The 19,336-nt window shown below is 42.7% G+C and overlaps 1 protein-coding gene across 1 annotated transcript; it reads right to left on the reverse strand.

The window, feature by feature from the left end:
- Positions 1-8,070: 8,070 nt before the first annotated feature.
- Positions 8,071-13,303, reverse strand: LOC130381403 (zinc finger protein 391-like). Its single transcript, XM_056589016.1, has 5 exons — positions 11,932-13,303; positions 10,986-11,052; positions 10,299-10,414; positions 9,953-10,019; positions 8,071-9,361 (listed from the first exon to the last, which is right to left on the reverse strand). Exons 1-5 carry the CDS (start codon positions 12,322-12,324, stop codon positions 8,541-8,543), a joined length of 1,464 nt encoding a protein of 487 aa, XP_056444991.1. The 5' UTR covers positions 12,325-13,303; the 3' UTR covers positions 8,071-8,540.
- Between the last annotated feature and the right edge of the window lie 6,033 nt (positions 13,304-19,336).

Here is a 19,336-nt window from a genome sequence, read left to right on the forward strand (position 1 = left end):
TTTACACCCCTACTATCTATCTATATATATATATATATATCATATCCCATATACGGATATGTTATCGGTACCCCCAGTACTATATATAAATATATCTGCCGGTTTCATAAAATAGTAGGGTAGATTAAAAAACGCCTTAATACGCCGCCCACCCACACACCCCCACCCCCACACACACACACACACACACACACACACACACACACACACACACACACACACCCTCCAAATCACTCTGCATAGTACCAGGGAGCCATCAAACAGCACGTGTCTTCCATAGACAGCTCCCCCATAATCAACATGGAGCCGGGGGGGGGGGGATGCCCGTCAGACATATGTGTAACAATAGAGGTGTTGCTTCTCCACAGACATTAAGGCATCGAATTATACACCCCACCGTATCCATTGGCATTGAATTGCACTTTTATCCTACACTACTTACAAACACAGTTGTTATAAGAATTGTACCATATAATGATGCTGCTGTCCACATATTGTTAATAGAATCATAGCCCATGAAACATCTGTTGACACACACACACACACACACACACACACACACACACACACACACACACACACACACACACACACACACACACACACACACACACACACACACACACACACACACACACACACACACACACACACACACACACACACACACACGAGACATCAAACAGCACGTGACGATCTTCCTGTCTATAGTCCCCCATCTCACACTCTCTAGGGCCTTGACTGTATGCCCACTTCCACCATCAATGGTCTTGCCCTGCAATCCGCATAGATCACTGGCTATCCTTCCAACAACACAGTGATCATTCTGCTAACATCCTGGCCGCTTTGACGACCGGCTGTCCTGCCTACAACACGGTGATCTTCCTGTTAACACCCCTACAGTTCAGCCGATTCGACTTCGCATATCCCTAGCACACACCCCCTCACACACACCCCCCCTCACACACACCCCCCCACACACACACACACACACACACACACACACCTCTGTCTATACAGATCCCGCACCCCAGCGACCCCTGCAGGTTCACCACTGGCATTACACGGATCAGCCCTACACGAAGGGGTTTATGCTTTATGACCCATCATAAAACATAAACAGGAAGTGGTACCTGTGAATAGGGATCCCCCCTTCACCCCCACCCCCTCCCCAACCGGAAGTGAGTTCAGATAGAAATGGCACCAAACAGTACGTATGATCAACTACTGATGCCCTACGGCGGCATCTAGAACGAGGCATCTAGTTAATATATATGTCTATGGTTGCGACACTCTCTGATCTCGCCGGCAGGGTCGTCACGTGGTTCATGTAAGCCTGTATAGTTCAAAAACAGGCCGTGCTGCCGTGTTCTTCAATGGGACTGCCAGCAGCGATTGCAATATTGAATGGTAAATATAAATTAAAAAACACAAGTACTTTTCTGACCATTGTTGCATATTTGTAAACGTCAGTTTTACATTTGGATTGGTAGGGTGACAACTGCAAGCTACTTAGATACGTTAAGTTTGAGGGAAAGCTTCACGTTCGTGTTAGCATGGGTAGCACTAGGCTACTGACTTTAATGCCTTAACCTTACTACATCTGTTCTGAAATCAGAATCAAAAGTATCACATATATTAAAGAACAACAAATGAAAGTATTTTTTTTATTAAACAATGGGTCAGACAACAAGAATGTGTGTGTGTGTGTGTGTGTGTGTGTGTGTGTGTGTCCAACTTGAAAAACAACAACAAAGTCAAGGAACTGGGCCCCGTTTCCCGAAAGCGTCGTTAGCCTAAGTGGATCGTGAAGTGCGTCGAAAGGGCATCGTAGAGTTTTCACCGCGTTTCCCGAGAGCATCGTGGGGAACGAACGTCTTGAAAACGCTCGTAGCTAACGAGTACTCCAGGGGTGCTCGTAGGTACTCGTAGGACGCTAAGAGCATCGTCAGCTATAGCCTCAGTGGCGACACCATCGGACATTCCGTCTATTGGATGCGTTTTATTAAAACGCATTGCGCCTTTATGTTCTTAGTTTGGTAATTAATGAAGATTATTAATTAATTTATTAATAAAGATGTTAAAATGGCCAAAATAAAACGGGACAGTCCAGAAAATGTTTGCGCAGGCAGTGCACTCAAAATGTGTGAGAGAAAGTGGGGGGATTTGTGCAGACTGACATAGGCTACTCATAAAACGTAGCATAAAATAATGTAAAAAATAAATTAAATTAAACAAATTTAAAAAAAAAAAAAAATAACGAAATTAAAGAAATTAAAAAAAATAAAACATAAAGAAATAAAAAAATTATAAAAAACAAGCAAAGGAGCAGGCAAAAGGCAGGGATATGGTGGGGATTGGTCACGTTGACGGGAATGTTTAGTGACATGAGGGAGGGTGGAGGGGGTTAAAAAAAAGTCTCAATCACTATTCGACGCGCATGAAAACCAGCCGCGTAGTTATGAGGGAGGCCGTCCTCACACCGATCTTCCTCATCGTCATCGTCCTCAACGTCCTCCGGTTCAAGCAATGCCACCCCATCCTTAGCTGCAATGTTGTGCAACATAGCCGTCACACATATCAAGGCGCATGACTTGGCCGGCGAAAACTGGAGCCCTCCGCCTGACTTGTGAAGGCATCTAAAGCGCAACTTCCACCTCCCGATCGTGCGCTCAACGATGCACCGGGCCAGACGGTGGGCTTCGTTGTATTCCTCATCATGGACGTCTCCCGGGTTATTCACATGTGTCGGTTTAAGCCTAATCAATTGTGTTTTAATGTCTTTAGCATTCATATAATTGTAGTCTATTTTTTTTGTAGGCTACTCTGCTGTTGTCCTTGATGGGGATATATTTTAACCCTTTTTAACACAATTTTCCTGCGACATTCCTGCGTCTCCCCCTCCTACGGAGCCCATTTCAGCACCGTGTCAGTAGACAGTTAAGGCTGATTTATGCTCAGTTACGTAAGCGTAAGCGCAAGCGCAAGAGGCCCTTGCGCGCCCTTGCGCACCCCTTTCATCACATTTCCTGTTTTCATACCGCCAACTATGCAGTGGTGTAGTCTGCGTGATACGCAGGTATACGCCGTATAACCACTAGGAACGCACCAGGATTTGCGTATACCCACTTAAAAATGTGGACGGATACGTATCAATCGTCTTGTGACAGATCTTTCACTTCTGTGTTTATTTTTCGGAAATATCGGTTGGGTATAACTGCAATAAAGTAGTTTAAGCAGGGGAAGTTATCTCCTACATTCACCATTCATAAAATTCCCGCTGCGCGCTCTGCCCTGTCTCTGTTACGAAGCGCGAAGCTGCCCATGCGTCTCTGCACGTTAGTTGGCGGGCCGAGCCCCTCCTTCTCGTGTGTGTGTGTGTGTGTGTGTGTGTGTGTGTGTGTGTGTGTGTGTGTGTGTGTGTGTGTGTGTGTGTGTGTGTGTGTGTGTGTGTGTGTGTGTGTGTGTGTGTGTGTGTGTGTGTCCAGTCCTCCCATATTAATGTGTAAACCACATAATAAGTAGTCAACAGAAGACAATGTTTTAATCCCACTTTATATCGCCTTGTTACTTTTAGATGAGAACCCCTGGCCAGCCTTTCAGACTGGGTGTCAGGCTAGGGAATTTAAAAAAGGCATCCTTGGTTAGAGTGGAGGGAAAAAAAGTTATGGGTAAATGTCAGCCAACATACAGTTGGTATACACAATTGAAATTCATATTGTTAATCACTATGCAAATGAGAGTATAGCTAATTCATGGTCATTTTTAAGGTGCAGTAATTTCACACTTTTACACAATTCAATTACTGTATGGTATGTTAGATAACAACAGTAAGAGCTCAAATTAGAGCAATTGAAAGAGTGAAACATTAGTCTCCTGTCATCTCCTTCTCATGCACTGGTTAGCCATGGATGTAAACAGTTCATTAAATTATTTTGAGTAGATTTTGTCCTTGTTTAGCATGTGCTATTGCTACTATAGATATACAAAGGACAACTTGTCATTTTTGTGTTCTATTTGTTCATACTGTTATTAAAACTGATAAACCTACTCAGCTTTCCATGATTGTTGATAATCGTTATACTCTTAAATCAGCGGGTTGTAGACCCCTGCGTTGGTGAGTGTGGTGCGACACCCCATAAGCGCCACACACGTACATGTACCGGTCGGACGGGTTTGTACGAGGCTGGGAGGGAATCATCACAGTATACCCACTACAATAAAATAGACTACACCACTGCAACTATGCCGCCACCTACCACACGATCTGGCACATAATTATGCGAACCCTTTATGCAAACCCTTCCACAGGGGCAAAGTGCTATTTTGATGCGCGACATCAAACAGCTGATGCGGGATTGTGAGCCATTTTAATGATCTTGTCACCCGATATTCGTTCTATTAGGCCTTATTTGTTTTAGTGTTAGCCTATTTGAATTAATTACGTAATGTTTTGTGTTCACGTTCTATGTGAAACATAAGTGTTTCACATAGACGCCAGCATCGCCAGCATCTGACAAAACATAATCTGCCAGCTGCTCCCTGACAAGGGCCGGTTTTGGTGAGAGTCGGGAAGATATCGGATGACTCGCGAAAGGAGATCATCAAACTTTGGCACATAAACAAACCAACGACTCCCACAGACAAAGACGTCATTCTCGAGGTCGTCTTCAACGAAAAACTTTACTCCACATATTACTCCACCTACTGTTCTGGCGGTAAATTGCTTGGCAACACGCGCAACCTAAAAGGGAGCATGAATTGCTTTGAGTAAGTACACCAACGCTGAAGCATGCAGCCGCCTTTACAATCCTACGACGTTGTGAGTGCAGCGAATGCGCGTTCACGTTAAGAGGAGTTTCGGGAAACGCTCCAAAGAAATTGACGATGGATCGCAAGATCCATCGTGAGAATGATCGTACGAGCGTGGATCCATCGTTATCGGGAAACGGGGCCCAGATCGATGTATAACATCATGCTGCGTTCCGGGGACACATTGTAGACCGTAATTTACGAGCTGTAACGGAGGTCATTATTAACCTTTATTTACCCAGGAGAACAAATTAAAAACAAAATTCTTATTTTCAAGTGCAGCCTGAAAAGAGCTAGAAGCTCTTTGAGGGGTAGAGGGAGGGGAGTGCTCAAAGTGAAAATAAGGTTATGGTAGAGTTGTGAAAACGCTGGAACTACTGCGGTCACGTAGCTGGTAAAAGACAGTTGTATCCGTTTTTAGGATGGTGAGCAGACATTGTTAAAGATTCGGGAGTCGGGACATTCCCTTGGTATCCAAGCAGTAGAGATCAGTGTCTGTACCCCCTTTGCTGAACTTTGCCCATTCATGTGTGATCCCCCTGGTTTGCAGAGGTGCACGCTCAGTCAGAAGGTTTATCCAAATAACAAAGAAGTGTCCAACACTCGCATTACAGTGTGTGTATTCACACACATACCTGATTTAATCTACCTTTACATTAGAGACAGTAACTGGGCTGGCAGCTGTATAGCTAATGCTAGGGTAACAAGGTAATACAGTAAAGCAACACAAGGATATAGCGGTAGTTGACTTACTTGTCCGAGGTTTGTAGCTGAGCCGAGGAGTGTTGTTATCCGCACTCCATTTCCAGACAAAGTCGGCGAAATGTTTGGCGCGTTTCCAGAGAAAATAAGCTCGGATGAAGGAACTAAACATAGACTTTTGTGATCATTTGTACATCCCAGCAACACTCAACACTGAGCAACTGCCATGCTTGCAAACTATGATGTTTCTCCAGGAAAGAACTATGTGTGTGCTGAGCTCACGCGGTTTTAGCTCCTTTTCTCATGGGTGGTCGGGACCAATTCTCTGGGCGGGCAAAGCAGAGAAAGGGGAGGTAACCTTTCCCCGTTCTATTATCCTTCTTTTTTAATGAACATGTTTAAATTGAAATTTCACCCATTTTCATTTATCTTTGTATCGTTAGAAACCAACTCATATTTTTGAATGGTAAAGAACATATTTCGCTATCTGTGTGCTCCATGTTTTGTCTAGACAATATCGCCTAACAGCCTATCGAGACTTTCTGGAATGGGTGCTGCAAGGCGAGAGATTGGGCCGAGGCTGTCGTGTCGTTTTACCTACTTGCGTCGTGCAGACCATCCGACTAAAATATCCAGCTCCAGACGGCCAGTAGTGCGGGCACCAAGAAGCTGACGACGCTCCGGAAGAACTATAAGTTTCATTGTTTACATATATTTTTGTTTATATTTCTTGAAATAAATGGTTCAAATTCACGCTGTTGTAGTGGTATTGTAGCTCCAACAGTGTATATTCGAGAAATAATATTATTGGACGACCAACATTTCACGAGTGGAGCTACTAAGCTACTGTTGCCTTAGATTAAAACGAATAAGGGTCATAAATCAATTTAATTATGTATTATAAGTCTAAATTGCACTATAAGTTAGCTGCATATCAGTTACCTCCTTCTTAGTTTATAATGTTGAACTCTGATGTAGACAAAGCAGGAGTTACATTATAATTTTTGTTCACAAATGAAAGAATTGTGCCATGGGTAGACAACAAATTAAAATAAACAGGGTAAAACTAATTCAATTATAATATATATATATATATAGGCCTACACACACACACACACACACACACACACACACACACACACACACACACACACACACACACACACACACACACACACACACACACACCAAAATAATTAGTAAACAGAAAAAGAAGAGACCCACCCGACACAAACCCAACCCCTGTACATGACCATACGACATAAGGAACGGATCAATCATCGTAGGTTTGTTATCCTACCAAGAGTATTAAAGAAACACTTGACACTACACTGTGTCTTGTGTTTCAACTCAAGTAATTTGGAGCTGATTGGACAATTCAGCCAATGAATCAAATAGGCTACGTCCCTCAGCAGTATTCGTGCATTGCGCAACATAACTACATGCAGAGAGAAGTGACAGATAGTTAATTAGCGGAGAGTCGTAAAAGCACTTTCTACCCATTTCAGTGGAGGAATTGGACTCCTCATGCAATGTTATACTTAAAAGGCACAAGTAAATTACATATTAATTAAGTCATTCGGTATGTAGTATTTAAAAAAAAAATGATACAACGGTCCCAAAGTGCATTTGAAATAGACCTTGAGACTCGGGTAAAACTCTATAGGACATTGATCATTCATGATATGCCTCAATATCAGAATAACAACCATGGGTCAAATAGCAATGGCTAGTGGAATGAAAGTGAAAGCAGTGTAAGCTTGTCCAGGCCCTGAACGTCAGGATGTAGGCTATGAATCAGAATACATTTTTAGCTAGTGGGCATCCCAGAAACCAATTCTATATTTTCTTGGAGGACCCCCGTCCATTACTGCACCCCACCCACGAATTGGATCACCAGCCGCCGCTGCAAACAGGGAGTGAAGGGGGACCAATGCTAGGAATCTTCTGACTTTGTCCCGTTAGAATAATGCAGCATTTTAGAGGGAGGACGTCCTAAACTGAGCATCACTGAGATCTAGACATTTAACCAGGGACCTTTTAAAATGGATCATCTTCAACCATTATCGCCTATTATGATACAATCCATCCAAGGTAGTTAGCATTAAGCAAACGGAATGGAAAGGTAAGTGGAATGAACACAATCATGTATAATGTGCGGTTCAATAGCAGTCAATTTCACAAGTGAACTTTGCAGGCTTTTTGTAATAACAAAGATAACGGTAATGACAATGTTGTGGCAATGTCAAGCATAACTTTAATATACAAATTATATGAACCCAGTTTGAATAATTTGTCAATTTCAATGAATTTCTATGCATTCTCCATGGACCTAGAGATACCTCCCGTCCTCTCTAATTGAAAGGTGTCAAGATAGTTTGCATTTGCAACTGTGGGCACCAAGTTTGATAATCAAGCCAATCCACAGACTTCTTTGTTGTATAGATTCCTTTAACTGTCTTGCAGCCATGTCCACTTCACCCATATTGTGAATTGCAATTTAACTTGGTCTCTCCTCTGACCAATCCTAAACTCCACGAAGGCCCCTCCCCCTGACCTTTGTTTCTTTTGTATTTACCCACGATGTGAACGTTTCCTATAAGAATCATGTACACCCATCGTCTCATTGACTGTATGCTTGGTAACTTCGCTTCCTGTATCTTCCCCTGATCAAGCTCTACATTAAATCAAATATTTTGCTGTCAGAAGTGTCCTAGAAATAAGTTATTCAACACGGACATCAATTAATAAAAACAGAAAGTGAATCGAAGGTACGAAGCGTTTAATCGTGATGAAAAGAAAAACTAAAAGCAGTAATTTCAACCAATACAGGACAGAGGTCTCAATCAAAGCGTCCCGTTACCCCGCGTCAAAGTGTGCTTGAGCATGTGCACACGCAAATTGCTTGGGTCGCTGTAGCCAACGTTGCACTGCAGACACACGCAGGGCTTCTCCCCAGAGTGAGTCCTCATGTGGATTTTCAGGCTGCTTGTCAGACTGAAGCGCTTCGTGCATTGGTCGCACTTTTAGGGCTTCTCCCCGGTGTGAGTCGACATGTGGATCTTCAGGGAGGAGCCATGACTGAAGCGCTTCGTGCATTGGTCACACCTGTAGGGCTTCTCGCCGGAGTGAGTCCTCATGTGGTTCTTCAGGCTGCTTGTCCAACTGAAGCGCTTCGTGCATTGGTCACACTTGTAGGGCATCTCGCCAGAGTGAGTCATCATGTGGCTCTTCAGGTGGCTTGTCCGACTGAAGCGCTTCGTGCATTGGTCACACTTGTAGGGCTTCTCGCCGGAGTGAGTCCTCATGTGGACGTTCAGGTCGCCATGCCGAGCGAAGCACTTTTTGCAATGGTCACAGCTGTAGGGTTTCTCCCCGGTGTGAGTCTTCATGTGGCTCTTCAGGTGTTCACTTTGACTGAAGCGCTTCCTGCATTGGTCACACCTGTGGGGTTTCTCGCCGGTGTGGGTCCTCATGTGCATCTTGAGGGTGTAGCTTTGACTGTAGTGCTTTGCGCATTGGTCACACCTGTAGGGCTTCTCCCCGCAGTGCGTACTCATGTGGATTTTCAGGTTGCCTTTCTGACTGAAGCTCTTCGTGCATTGGTCACACCCGTACGGCTTCTCGTCTGGTCGGGTCCTCATGTGTACGATCATATTGGCATTGTTGGGAGAAACCTTCCACCAACCATCCACCGCCAGTGGGCCCTCCCCTTTTCCGTAGACACTCAGAATCTTCAGTTCCTCGCTGTGACTGGACATGTGGGAGGAGCCAGGGGCGTCCTCACCCAGAATCTCTGAGGTGGCGTTGCGCTGATTGCTACGGTCTCTAAAGGCATCGCAGTCTTCTGCAGAGGGAGAAAAAAAAGGTAAAAAAGTAATTTTTTTGATACATTATTTGCATAAAGGGAGGCATTGTGTATTTTTACACGTGAAAGAAACTTTTTAAATGTATGCAACATTGACACAGAGGGTTTAAAATGTGAGCTGCTGACAAAGATTCACAGTTTTGGGGAGGGACGTCTCCTCCAGCACCCTCCTCCCTAGACTCAAAGCTCAAGTGGTTTGCCAGGTTAAGGAAACTCAACGAACACCAGCGCAAAGTGATCTGAGCACAACATGACAAGCGAGGCAAGCACAATTTCTATTTGGACACTAAAAGGCAACAACGTGTCCTTCCCTCTAAGCTGATCAGCTAACATTGCATGCATTATGAATTTATTGATGTTTGAGAATGATAAACCAGCTCATGTGGCATCTGTCTTGAAACCCTGATTCCATCTTTGAAATGTAACTCCCAAGTTTGACTCGTGTTTTAGCAGGGCTCTGGTCCTGATGCTTTTCCAAAGAGGATCAGGCTTTTTAGCGCAGGTAGAATCTAGTACATTCTCAGTTGATCAAGGTTGTTTTCTTGCATAGATGCAATGTGTATTACTAACCTCCAGCGGGCAAGCCTCCACCAATATCCTCTTCAAGCTTCATTGAAATGGTGTCTGGGGTTTGCTGCTTTCCACATAAAGAAGGAAACAAACACAATACATATTCTGTCATTTTCACAGAATAGTTTTCAATCCCCACTACCGACAGATTAGGCGTTTTTACACTGCCAAGCTGGTTCGGTCGCGGCTTGGCACGCCCTACAATTTCAATGTCTTGCCTGCCTATTTTTTTTTTTGGATTCAAGACCCTCGCATGCAAGAATGAGTTCACATCTGAATGTGGGCTAAAAAGCGATTAACTATTTACAAGTGCAAAAATGCCAAAATATTTCTTTATTCTGCTAACCACCAGTTCCTCGCTGTGACTGGACATGTGGGAGGAGGAGCCAGGGGCGTCCACACCCAGAATCTCTGAGGTGGCGCCACACTGAGTGCTACGGTCTCCGAAGGCATCGCAGTCTTCTGCAGACGGAGAAAAAAGGAAAAATTAATTGTTTTGACACAGGGAGGCATTGTGTATCTGTACACGTGAAAGAAACTTTAAATGTATGTCACATTGACAGAGGGTTTAAAATGTGTACTGCTGACATAGATTCACAGTTTTGGAGAGGGACGTCTCCTCCAGCATCCTCCTCCCTAAACTCAAAGCTCAAGTGGTTGGCCAGGTTAAGGAAACTTAACGAACACCAGCGCAAAGTGATCTGATCACAACATGACTAGCGAGGCAAGCACAATAATTATATTTTGACACTAAAAAGCAACAACGTGTACTTCCCTCTAAGCTGATCAGCCAACATTTATGCATTATGAATTCAGTGATGTTTGAGAATGATAAACCAGCTCTTGAAACCCTTCTTGGCTCTTGACAGATTCCATCTTTGAAATGCAACTCCGAAGTTTGACTCGTGTTTTAGCAGGGCGCTGGTCATGATGCTTTTCAAAAGAGGACCAGGCTTTTTAGCGCAGGTAGAATCAAGTACATTCTCAGTTGATCATGGTGGTTTTCTTGATAGATGCAATGTGTATTACTAACCCACGGCGGGCAAGCCTCCACCAATATCCTCTTCAACCTTGATTGAAATGGTGTCTGGAGTCTGCTGCTTTCCACATAAAGAAGGAAACACACACAAGACATATTCTTTCATTTTCACAGAATAGTTGTCAATCCCCACTAACGACACATTATGCCTTTTCACACTGCCAAGCTGATTCGGTCACGGCTTGGAACGCCCTGCAATTTCAATGTCCTATGTAAAACTGAGGGGTAAAATCCCCCTTCGTCTTGGAGCTGGCTTTCTTGGTACACCGGAGAAGGCGGGCCTACACACGGAGAGTTGGACTCTTTACAATGAATGCAAAATATATTTACATATTTTTTGATTCAAGACCCTCGCATGCAAGAATGAGTTGAAATCTGAGTGTAGGCTAAAACGAGATTAACTGTTTACAAGTGCAAAAATACTGAAATATTCTTTATTTTGCTAACCACTTTGCTGACTAAGCATTGTAAGGAAAGTTTGTCTGGTACTTTCTCTTAGATCGACCATCTTTCGTCTTCTTTAAATGCGACTGCATCACCTTCTTTCCCATGATGGTCAGCAGCTTGCGGATTTCACCGTCTCTCCAGTTACAACTATTCATGTTGATATCGCTGCATCGTCTCTGTTGTAGAGACAATGCAGCAACACCTCTACCCAAGCCTCGCCCCTAGAACCGCAAGGCTGTCTTATCGCATTTAGATCAAAATGAAACCGCCAATATGTGTACGGTCAGAGTGGGTTAATAGGGGTGCGAAAATGACCTCGGTCAGTGTAAACGCGCGGATCACACAGGGGAAAAGTTGGGCATAAGACGGGCATATTTGGCGGTGTAAAAACGTTTACTGAATAATAAAGGTGAGAGCTTTCTATGGGTTTGTTTTAGAGTTGTGACAGAGGGAGCCTCTCTTTTGGATGGTGAATGAGAAGATGATTTCCAACCTGCACACGCAGCTCCTCGTGGCAGATCAGCCGCTCGCCGCGCTCCAGGCTCTTGGCCGCGCTGTGGTCCGCAGGCAGCGAGTTCAGGGCCTCCACTTCTGACGCGGTGAAGAGGGTGTCATGGCCGTCCACCGCCAGTGGGCCCTCCCCTTTTCCGTAGACGCTCAGAATCTTCAGCTCCTCGCTGTGGCTGGACATGTGGGAGGAGCCAGGGGCGTCCACACCCAGAATCTCTGAGGTGGCGCCACGTTGAGTGCTACGGTCTCCAAAGGCATCGCAGTCTTCTGCAGAGGCAGAAAAAAAGGAAAAAGTATATTTACATTTAGATATTGCATAAAGGGAGGCATTTTGTATTTGTACACGTGAAAGAAACTCTTTAAATGTATGCAACATTGACACAGAGGGTTTAAAATGTGTACTGCTGACAAAGATTCACAGTTTTGGAGAGGGACGTCTCCTCCAGCACCATCCTCCCTAGACTCAAAGCTCAAGTGGTTGGCCAGGTTAAGGACACTCAACGAACACCAGCGCAAAATGATCTGAGCACCACATGACATGCGAGGCAAGCACAATAATTATATTTTGACTAGGGATGGGCATAATTAATCGATGCTCGATAATCGATCGTTAAGAAATGCGTCGATCAATTTATATTGTTATCGATCAAAAGGACGTTGTGTTGCATACTGTGAGTCTTGAAGCATTTAATTGAATATCACTATGTGGGAGAAATACCACCCTGCCGACTGGTGGAAAGTGAATGGAAGAAGGTTCCTGTCAAAGTTAGCGCGACAATACCTCTGCATCCCCGCAACTTCGGTCCCGTCAGAGCGGGTGTTTTCTGCTGCTGGACTGACAGTTACAAGGCTGCGTTCGCGTCTGACCCGCGAGCATGTTAACATGCTTATATTCCTAAATAAAAATATGTAGGCTGGAGTTATGCTATGGACAGTAGGGACAGTCACCACCGTATGTGAGTCGCTCTTTTTTTTTCTTAATGTGTTGTCTCTCGCTCCGCTTTTCTTTCGGCTTGGTGCCTCTTGGAGTCGTTACATTTTGCCAAAACTGTGATATTTTAGCAACAAGTTCAGCCTTATATATGTTCAATAAGGTATTGCTTTTAGATAGACTAGTTCATGCAATTGTTTGTAAATGGGTGGCTCTTCTTTTTGTTGCGAGCCTTTTCCGCGCGCCGGCTGCAGCCTATAGGCATTATATGTCGGCCTTTTTTCCCCCGTTTTTTCAAAACAGTTATACCGTTTAATGCCCACTTTTAGCCAACTGCCTTTGTTTGATTATTGTTGTCCGATAAGTTGGCTACTTATTGTAATTGGAATAGGCTACAGATTTAGTCTTGTTGAATAGTTTCCAAACCTGTAATAGCGCCTGTAGGCGCATTGTTCGGACTTTACGAGCGCCGCATAGGCCTATAAACTATAATGCCTGTATTTATTATTTTAAAACTGTTAAACAGTTGTAGGTCTTCAAGTTAACTGTATTGTATTAATGTTGGCCCATACATTATTGTTGGAATAAAGATTTCATTGATAAAAACATGCTGCATTTTCTACCAACGGGAATTTCAATATAGCCTAGAAAAAAGTTAATGATTAATCGATAATTGATCGATAACTCTAGCGATGCTCGATCAAGGAAATTTCTTCAAATGCCCATCCCTAATTTTGACACTAAAAAGCAACAACGTGTCGTTCCCTGTAAGCGGCTCAGCTAACATTTATACATTTTGAACCCTTCTGGGCTCTTGACTGATTCCATCTTTGAATTGCAACTCCAAGTTTAACTTTTAGCAGGGCGCTGGGCATGATGCTTTTCCAAAGAGGATCAGGCTTTTTAGCGCAGGTAGAATCTAGCATCAGCCTAGAATCTATGCTGCCTAGAATCTACTACATCAAGGGAAAAAATACTCAATGTAGAAAGTACACACCTTCACTTTTAAAATGGGGCTGCAAAGTCTTTAAGGATAGCTGTGTGCCTACAGTACGTGTTTCCAGGTGGTCTGTCTGGCAGGCAACATCCCTTGAGAGAAGCTGCTGAATGTAAGCACTTGATGAGCTGGCCTGCGTAGAGACAACAAAGTAAAATCAGTACTCAATTTATTACATTGTATATATTCCAGGTGCAAGTTGTAAGAAGATATAAGATAAGCATGTTTAGTGAATTACATTAGCCTAATGAAATGATATTACATCCTTGATTTATTTACATATTTTATAGTTCATCTCACATCAACTCAATACCATGACACCAAGCTCTGCAGAAATCTGCTAATAACCCTTTGATTTGAATCAGGTGTGAAGGAGAAAACATGCCTATAATAGTGTTCCGTAATTGTCGTATTCAAACCACACTGGGTGACTCAATAAAACTCCCTCAAGAAAACTTGGCCAAGTTATTGATAAGTACATTTGGTATAAATGATAATGTGTCATTCAATTTGATATCTCATTCAACTTAAATTGGAGTGGATAAAAGTGTGATTAATCGCGAGTTGATGCGATTAAAACTTTTAATCTTTGTCCAGCCGTAATAAATACATTATTGATGGAGATGGTTTCCCCTATTTTTCTCTTTTAACCGTATTCCTTTGCAAAGATTGACTATGAATGGTCTAACAAATACCTTCATGAATAACGTGTGTGTGTTATAGTTGTGTTGTGACGCTAAAATCAACGTAGCAGACTAGTAGACGACTACTGCCGCACAGCCTGGTGTGAGGTTTGCCGTACATCCAGCTGTTATCGATTTACGTTTCTTCCTCAATTACGTACGGTAACATAGCAACAACGCACGGCTCATCAGTAAATCAGCGTAAGGGGGGACAGGAACTGGGGGGGGGGGGGGGGGGAGAGAGAGAACCAAATCGGGTGCTACAGCGGCCATCCGCTGTCCTTTCTTATAGGTCCATGGTATTTACACACATAACTGATGCTATCTACCGTAGCATTAGCGACAGTAACTTGGCTGTTAGCTGTAGCGCTAATGCTAAAGCAACATTATAATGGTAACAACGGAACAATACACAGTAAAGCAACACAATGATATGGCGTTAGTTAACTTACTTTTTCGAGGTTTGTAGCTGAGCCATGGAGAGTTGGTACTGATCCAGACTTGATTCTCAGACGTTGATCAAGTCCAGCTCTGTATTGGCCCAAGTTGAGGAAGCAGTCGTCAGTGAAATGTTTGGCGCAGACTGGCACATTTCCAGAGACAATAAAATTAACCCACTGGTTCTTCAGCGGCTCGGAGGAAGGAACAAAATATAGACTTTTGTGTTCATTTGTACATCCAAACACTAAGCAACTGCTATGCTTCGCTCGTTTGCGAGCCATGGTGTCTCTCAAGGAAAGAACTACGTGTAGTACACGATCGTAGAGTAGGGTCTGTCTGCGTCCTGCAAGACGGAGGCGTAAATTGTAGTAGGAGGCGTAACTTCTTCTTCTTCTTCTTCTTCTTCTTCTTCTTCTTCTTCTTCTTCTTCTTCTTCTTCTTCTTCTTCTTCTTCTTCTTCTTCTTCTTCTTCTTTTATTTAGGTAGTCTGGACGCAGCTATGGCGTATTACTGCCCCCCACTGTTTGTTATTTCCCCCTAAACTTTAAATCCTTTTATATACTCCAATGACTACGTAAATACTAAATAAAGCCAATAAAGGTAAATACTCCCTTAGAATGTCAGACACCGTCCCTCTCTGTAATCTCTGACCTCAAACAAGGACTATAATTCTTGCACCTTTTGCACAATACTGTACAATTATTTTTGTACAGTGCTGTCTTTTATGGATGTATGTGTATGTGTATGTATATATATATATATATATATATATATATATATATATATGTGTATGTATATATGTATGTATGTATGTATATGTATATATATATCTATGTATACATGGTGTTGTATATATATTTATATTGTCCTTAAATTTGTGATTTGTTTTTCTTAGGTTGTATCTTTTATCTTTTGTGTATGTATGTGTATTTATGTTGTATTTATATGTATATATATATATATATATATATATATATATATATATATATATATATATATATATATATATATATATATATATATATACGTATATGCGTGTGTGTATATATATATATGGATATGGAAACATATATGTTATATTTTATATTATATTTTATTCTTAATATTTATTTATTTATTTATTTGTGTATGTATATCTGGAGTTCGTGACAAAAATAATTTCCCTCTGGGATTATTAAAGTATTTATCTATCTATCTATCAATGATGTGAAGGTAGTCCATCAATTCCTTTGTTTTATCCACTGAATCCAGATTTAAAAGGGTGCGCACACTAAAAACTGATTATCCAGCTGATCCAAGCCTCCGGTACAGAGTCCTCTTTTGCCTGGAATAGCGCCCCCACTGGAGAAGTACATGTTGTACAGTCTCTCCTTCTCCACACTCACACCTGCCTACTTGGTGTTTGCCAATCAGAGCCAGCCCACTCCTCAGCCCACAGTGTCCAAGCCTCAGTCTTGTGATTGCTACATCATCTTTTCTTATGCACCTAAAAGTGCACCTATCTTTATTTACATTTTCCTGTATTGTAAAGTACGCCCTTCCCTTCCTTTCCTTCTCCCAAGAATTTTGCCACCTTTCCTTTAGAGCCCTGTTCATTTTTTCCATGTACTCGGGTGCCCCATATTGCAGATGAATTTGCACTGTTTCCTCCTTCACCGCCTTCTTTGCCTCCTCATCCGCCTCCTCGTTCCCTTTCACACCCACATGAGCCGGCAGCCAGAGAAACCCCACCTCCCTCCCCGCCTTAACCCTAACCCTAACCCGGTCTGGACTTGGATTTTCCTTCTTTTATTGAAATTAAAGCTGCAGCTGAATCGCTACATATTGTTGAATACCCCTGTTTACTATCCTCCACCCATCGTAAGGCCCATAAGACTGCCACCATCTCTGCTGTGAATACTGACATATGATTTGAGACTCTATACCCTATTCTGTACCCGATTTCAGGAATGCTAATACCCACTGCTACTTTACCACTCTCACACTCCTTTGACCCATCAGTGTAAATGAGTAGATGGTCTCCCCATACTTGTTGCTGCCAGACTTCTATCTCTTTTACTACACCCTCTGACATCCTTGATTTGCTTATACTCATCAACTTTAGGTCAACACTGGGATCTGGGATCAGCCATGACGGAGCAACTGAGCGACACACTGGAGGACAAACACTAACATCCCTGATACCAATGTCCTGCGCCACAGATTTAAGATTTTCTGCAAAGTTAGTTTTAGTTTTTCTTATTCCCATAAACTCCCAATGATCACTCAGTAGGTCTCTTGTTGGTAACACTTCCCTTTGTCCTTTGAGCTTCATTAGGTATTTCAAGCCAAGTTTATATCTTCTTAATACTAGCGGCATCTCATCCATTTGTATTAGTAATGCTGCTATTGGAGTTGTACAGAATGCTCCACAGGACACTCTTAAGGCTTTAGCTTGGACTATGTCTAATTTGTTTAACACTGAAAGAGCTGCTGATCCATAAACCATGCATCCATAATCAATTGCTGATCTTATCATTGCTCTGTAAATCCTCATCATTGATTCTCTATCAGCCCCCCAGTCTGAACCAGCCACACACCTAAGGACATTATTTATTTTCCCACACTTCAAAGCTACCATCTCAATATGCTTTTTCCCTGTCATTCTTTCGTCCAACCACATTCCTAGAAACTTAAAGCCCATGGTGCAGGTTAACCGGAAGTTTTGATTAATGGGTACATAAAGCACTCAAAATATGTATATAAAGTTAGAAATGTCTCCAAAATGGTGTTAAAGTCCAGTTTTTGTAGTTTTTGGTTAGTAACGGTTATTTTTTACGCAATTTGGCGATGACGTCACGTAGGGTAGACGCATACTAGAACTAGCATTATGGCGGACGAGGAAGAGGTAGCAAGACCCACTCTCAACATTTATGATGGCCCACAGCCATATAATTTCGAACCGGTTAGGCGTATGAGGGGAAATGAGGAAATACCGAGAGCCGATGGCCGTCAAAGACAAATAAATGCATGGTCAGAGGAGAATGAGTGGAGAGTTGGTGAAGTGTCCTGGTGAGTTGCTACCATTTAGAAACGTAGCAAGGAGCGCTGGAGCTAGTAGTCTATGAACAGCAGTGCATACAATAACTTATTTTTTCAGTGAATAGCATCGAATGAAAGTCAACGTTTTCTTTATATCTAGTGACAGTGATTATGTCATTGGCTCAGATAAGTACCCTAAACTTAGTCAGAAGATCCAGAAATAGAAGGCATAATAGCTTGACAGTCCCACCTGTGAACCCCTAGTGTTTATTCTAAGCTTTTACCTTTCTCCGGTGAAAATGTTGTTTGCAAACGTAGCCGACGCCGAGTAGGCTGGTTATGTCTTCAGTGTGATTATTTTTGATAGTGCTAACTCGTTTTCCTCGTGATTGATTGTCATTGAAACTGTCAGGGTACCGCTTACCGGGAGAGAGCAGTAAGCGTGTCTGTGTCGCTGTGTTTGGCAGGTGTCTGTGTGGGCGGTGTCGTCCCATGGAAACTGTGGTGGAGAGCTTGTGTTGTAGGGAGGTGAGCGCGTTTTGGTCGCTGGTCGAGGAGCTCACCCCGCGGCCAGCAGATGTAACGTGCCTTACGCAGCATCCGGGATTTGAGGCATGATGCCTGAATCCGTTTGTGCTAAAAATAGCATACACACACTTCAGGCAGGATCATGGTCCCCTTCAAGCCAGCACGCACGAGTATGTTCATGGTTTATGTTTACTTTACAAATCTTTTTACACTGAGTCATTTGAACCAAGTTATAGGTGACAGGAGATTTGTTGCATACACAATAAACATGCATAAGAAACAGGCTTAAAATGACGTTTCCAACCCACTTACAGAGTTTTAAACGTAAGAATCTTTCCTACTTATCCCTAGGCAATACCGGTACACTGCGTACAGGCAAGCTATACGCTGGGCTTATGGCGTTTTAGGGAGGAGTATAAGGAAGCCTCTACCCTCTTGTGTGGTTTCAACCATCTTGTTTGGATGAAAATGAATAAAAATAAGTTATGCTTATTCTGTTGTGATCATTCAATTGCCCTTAAAATGTTATAAGTACACAGAACACATGCATTTTGGATAAAAAAAAAGTTGATTGGCATTGCTTGTAATGGTTACTGAACAAAGACACAGGTTGGAATTAAATCTATATAAAAAAATGAAGGGCTAGACCCGCAATGTTTAATTCTAATTCTAATTAATTCTGCAATAGTGTAGTCATACCCGAGGGTCAGTTGATGGTTCTCTTTTTCTCTCACACACACACACACACAAACTATTTCATGCATGCATACATGCAGTGATACATGCA

Source organism: Gadus chalcogrammus, chromosome 4 (genome assembly GCF_026213295.1).
Source record: "Gadus chalcogrammus isolate NIFS_2021 chromosome 4, NIFS_Gcha_1.0, whole genome shotgun sequence".
Classification (NCBI taxonomy): domain Eukaryota; kingdom Metazoa; phylum Chordata; class Actinopteri; order Gadiformes; family Gadidae; genus Gadus; species Gadus chalcogrammus.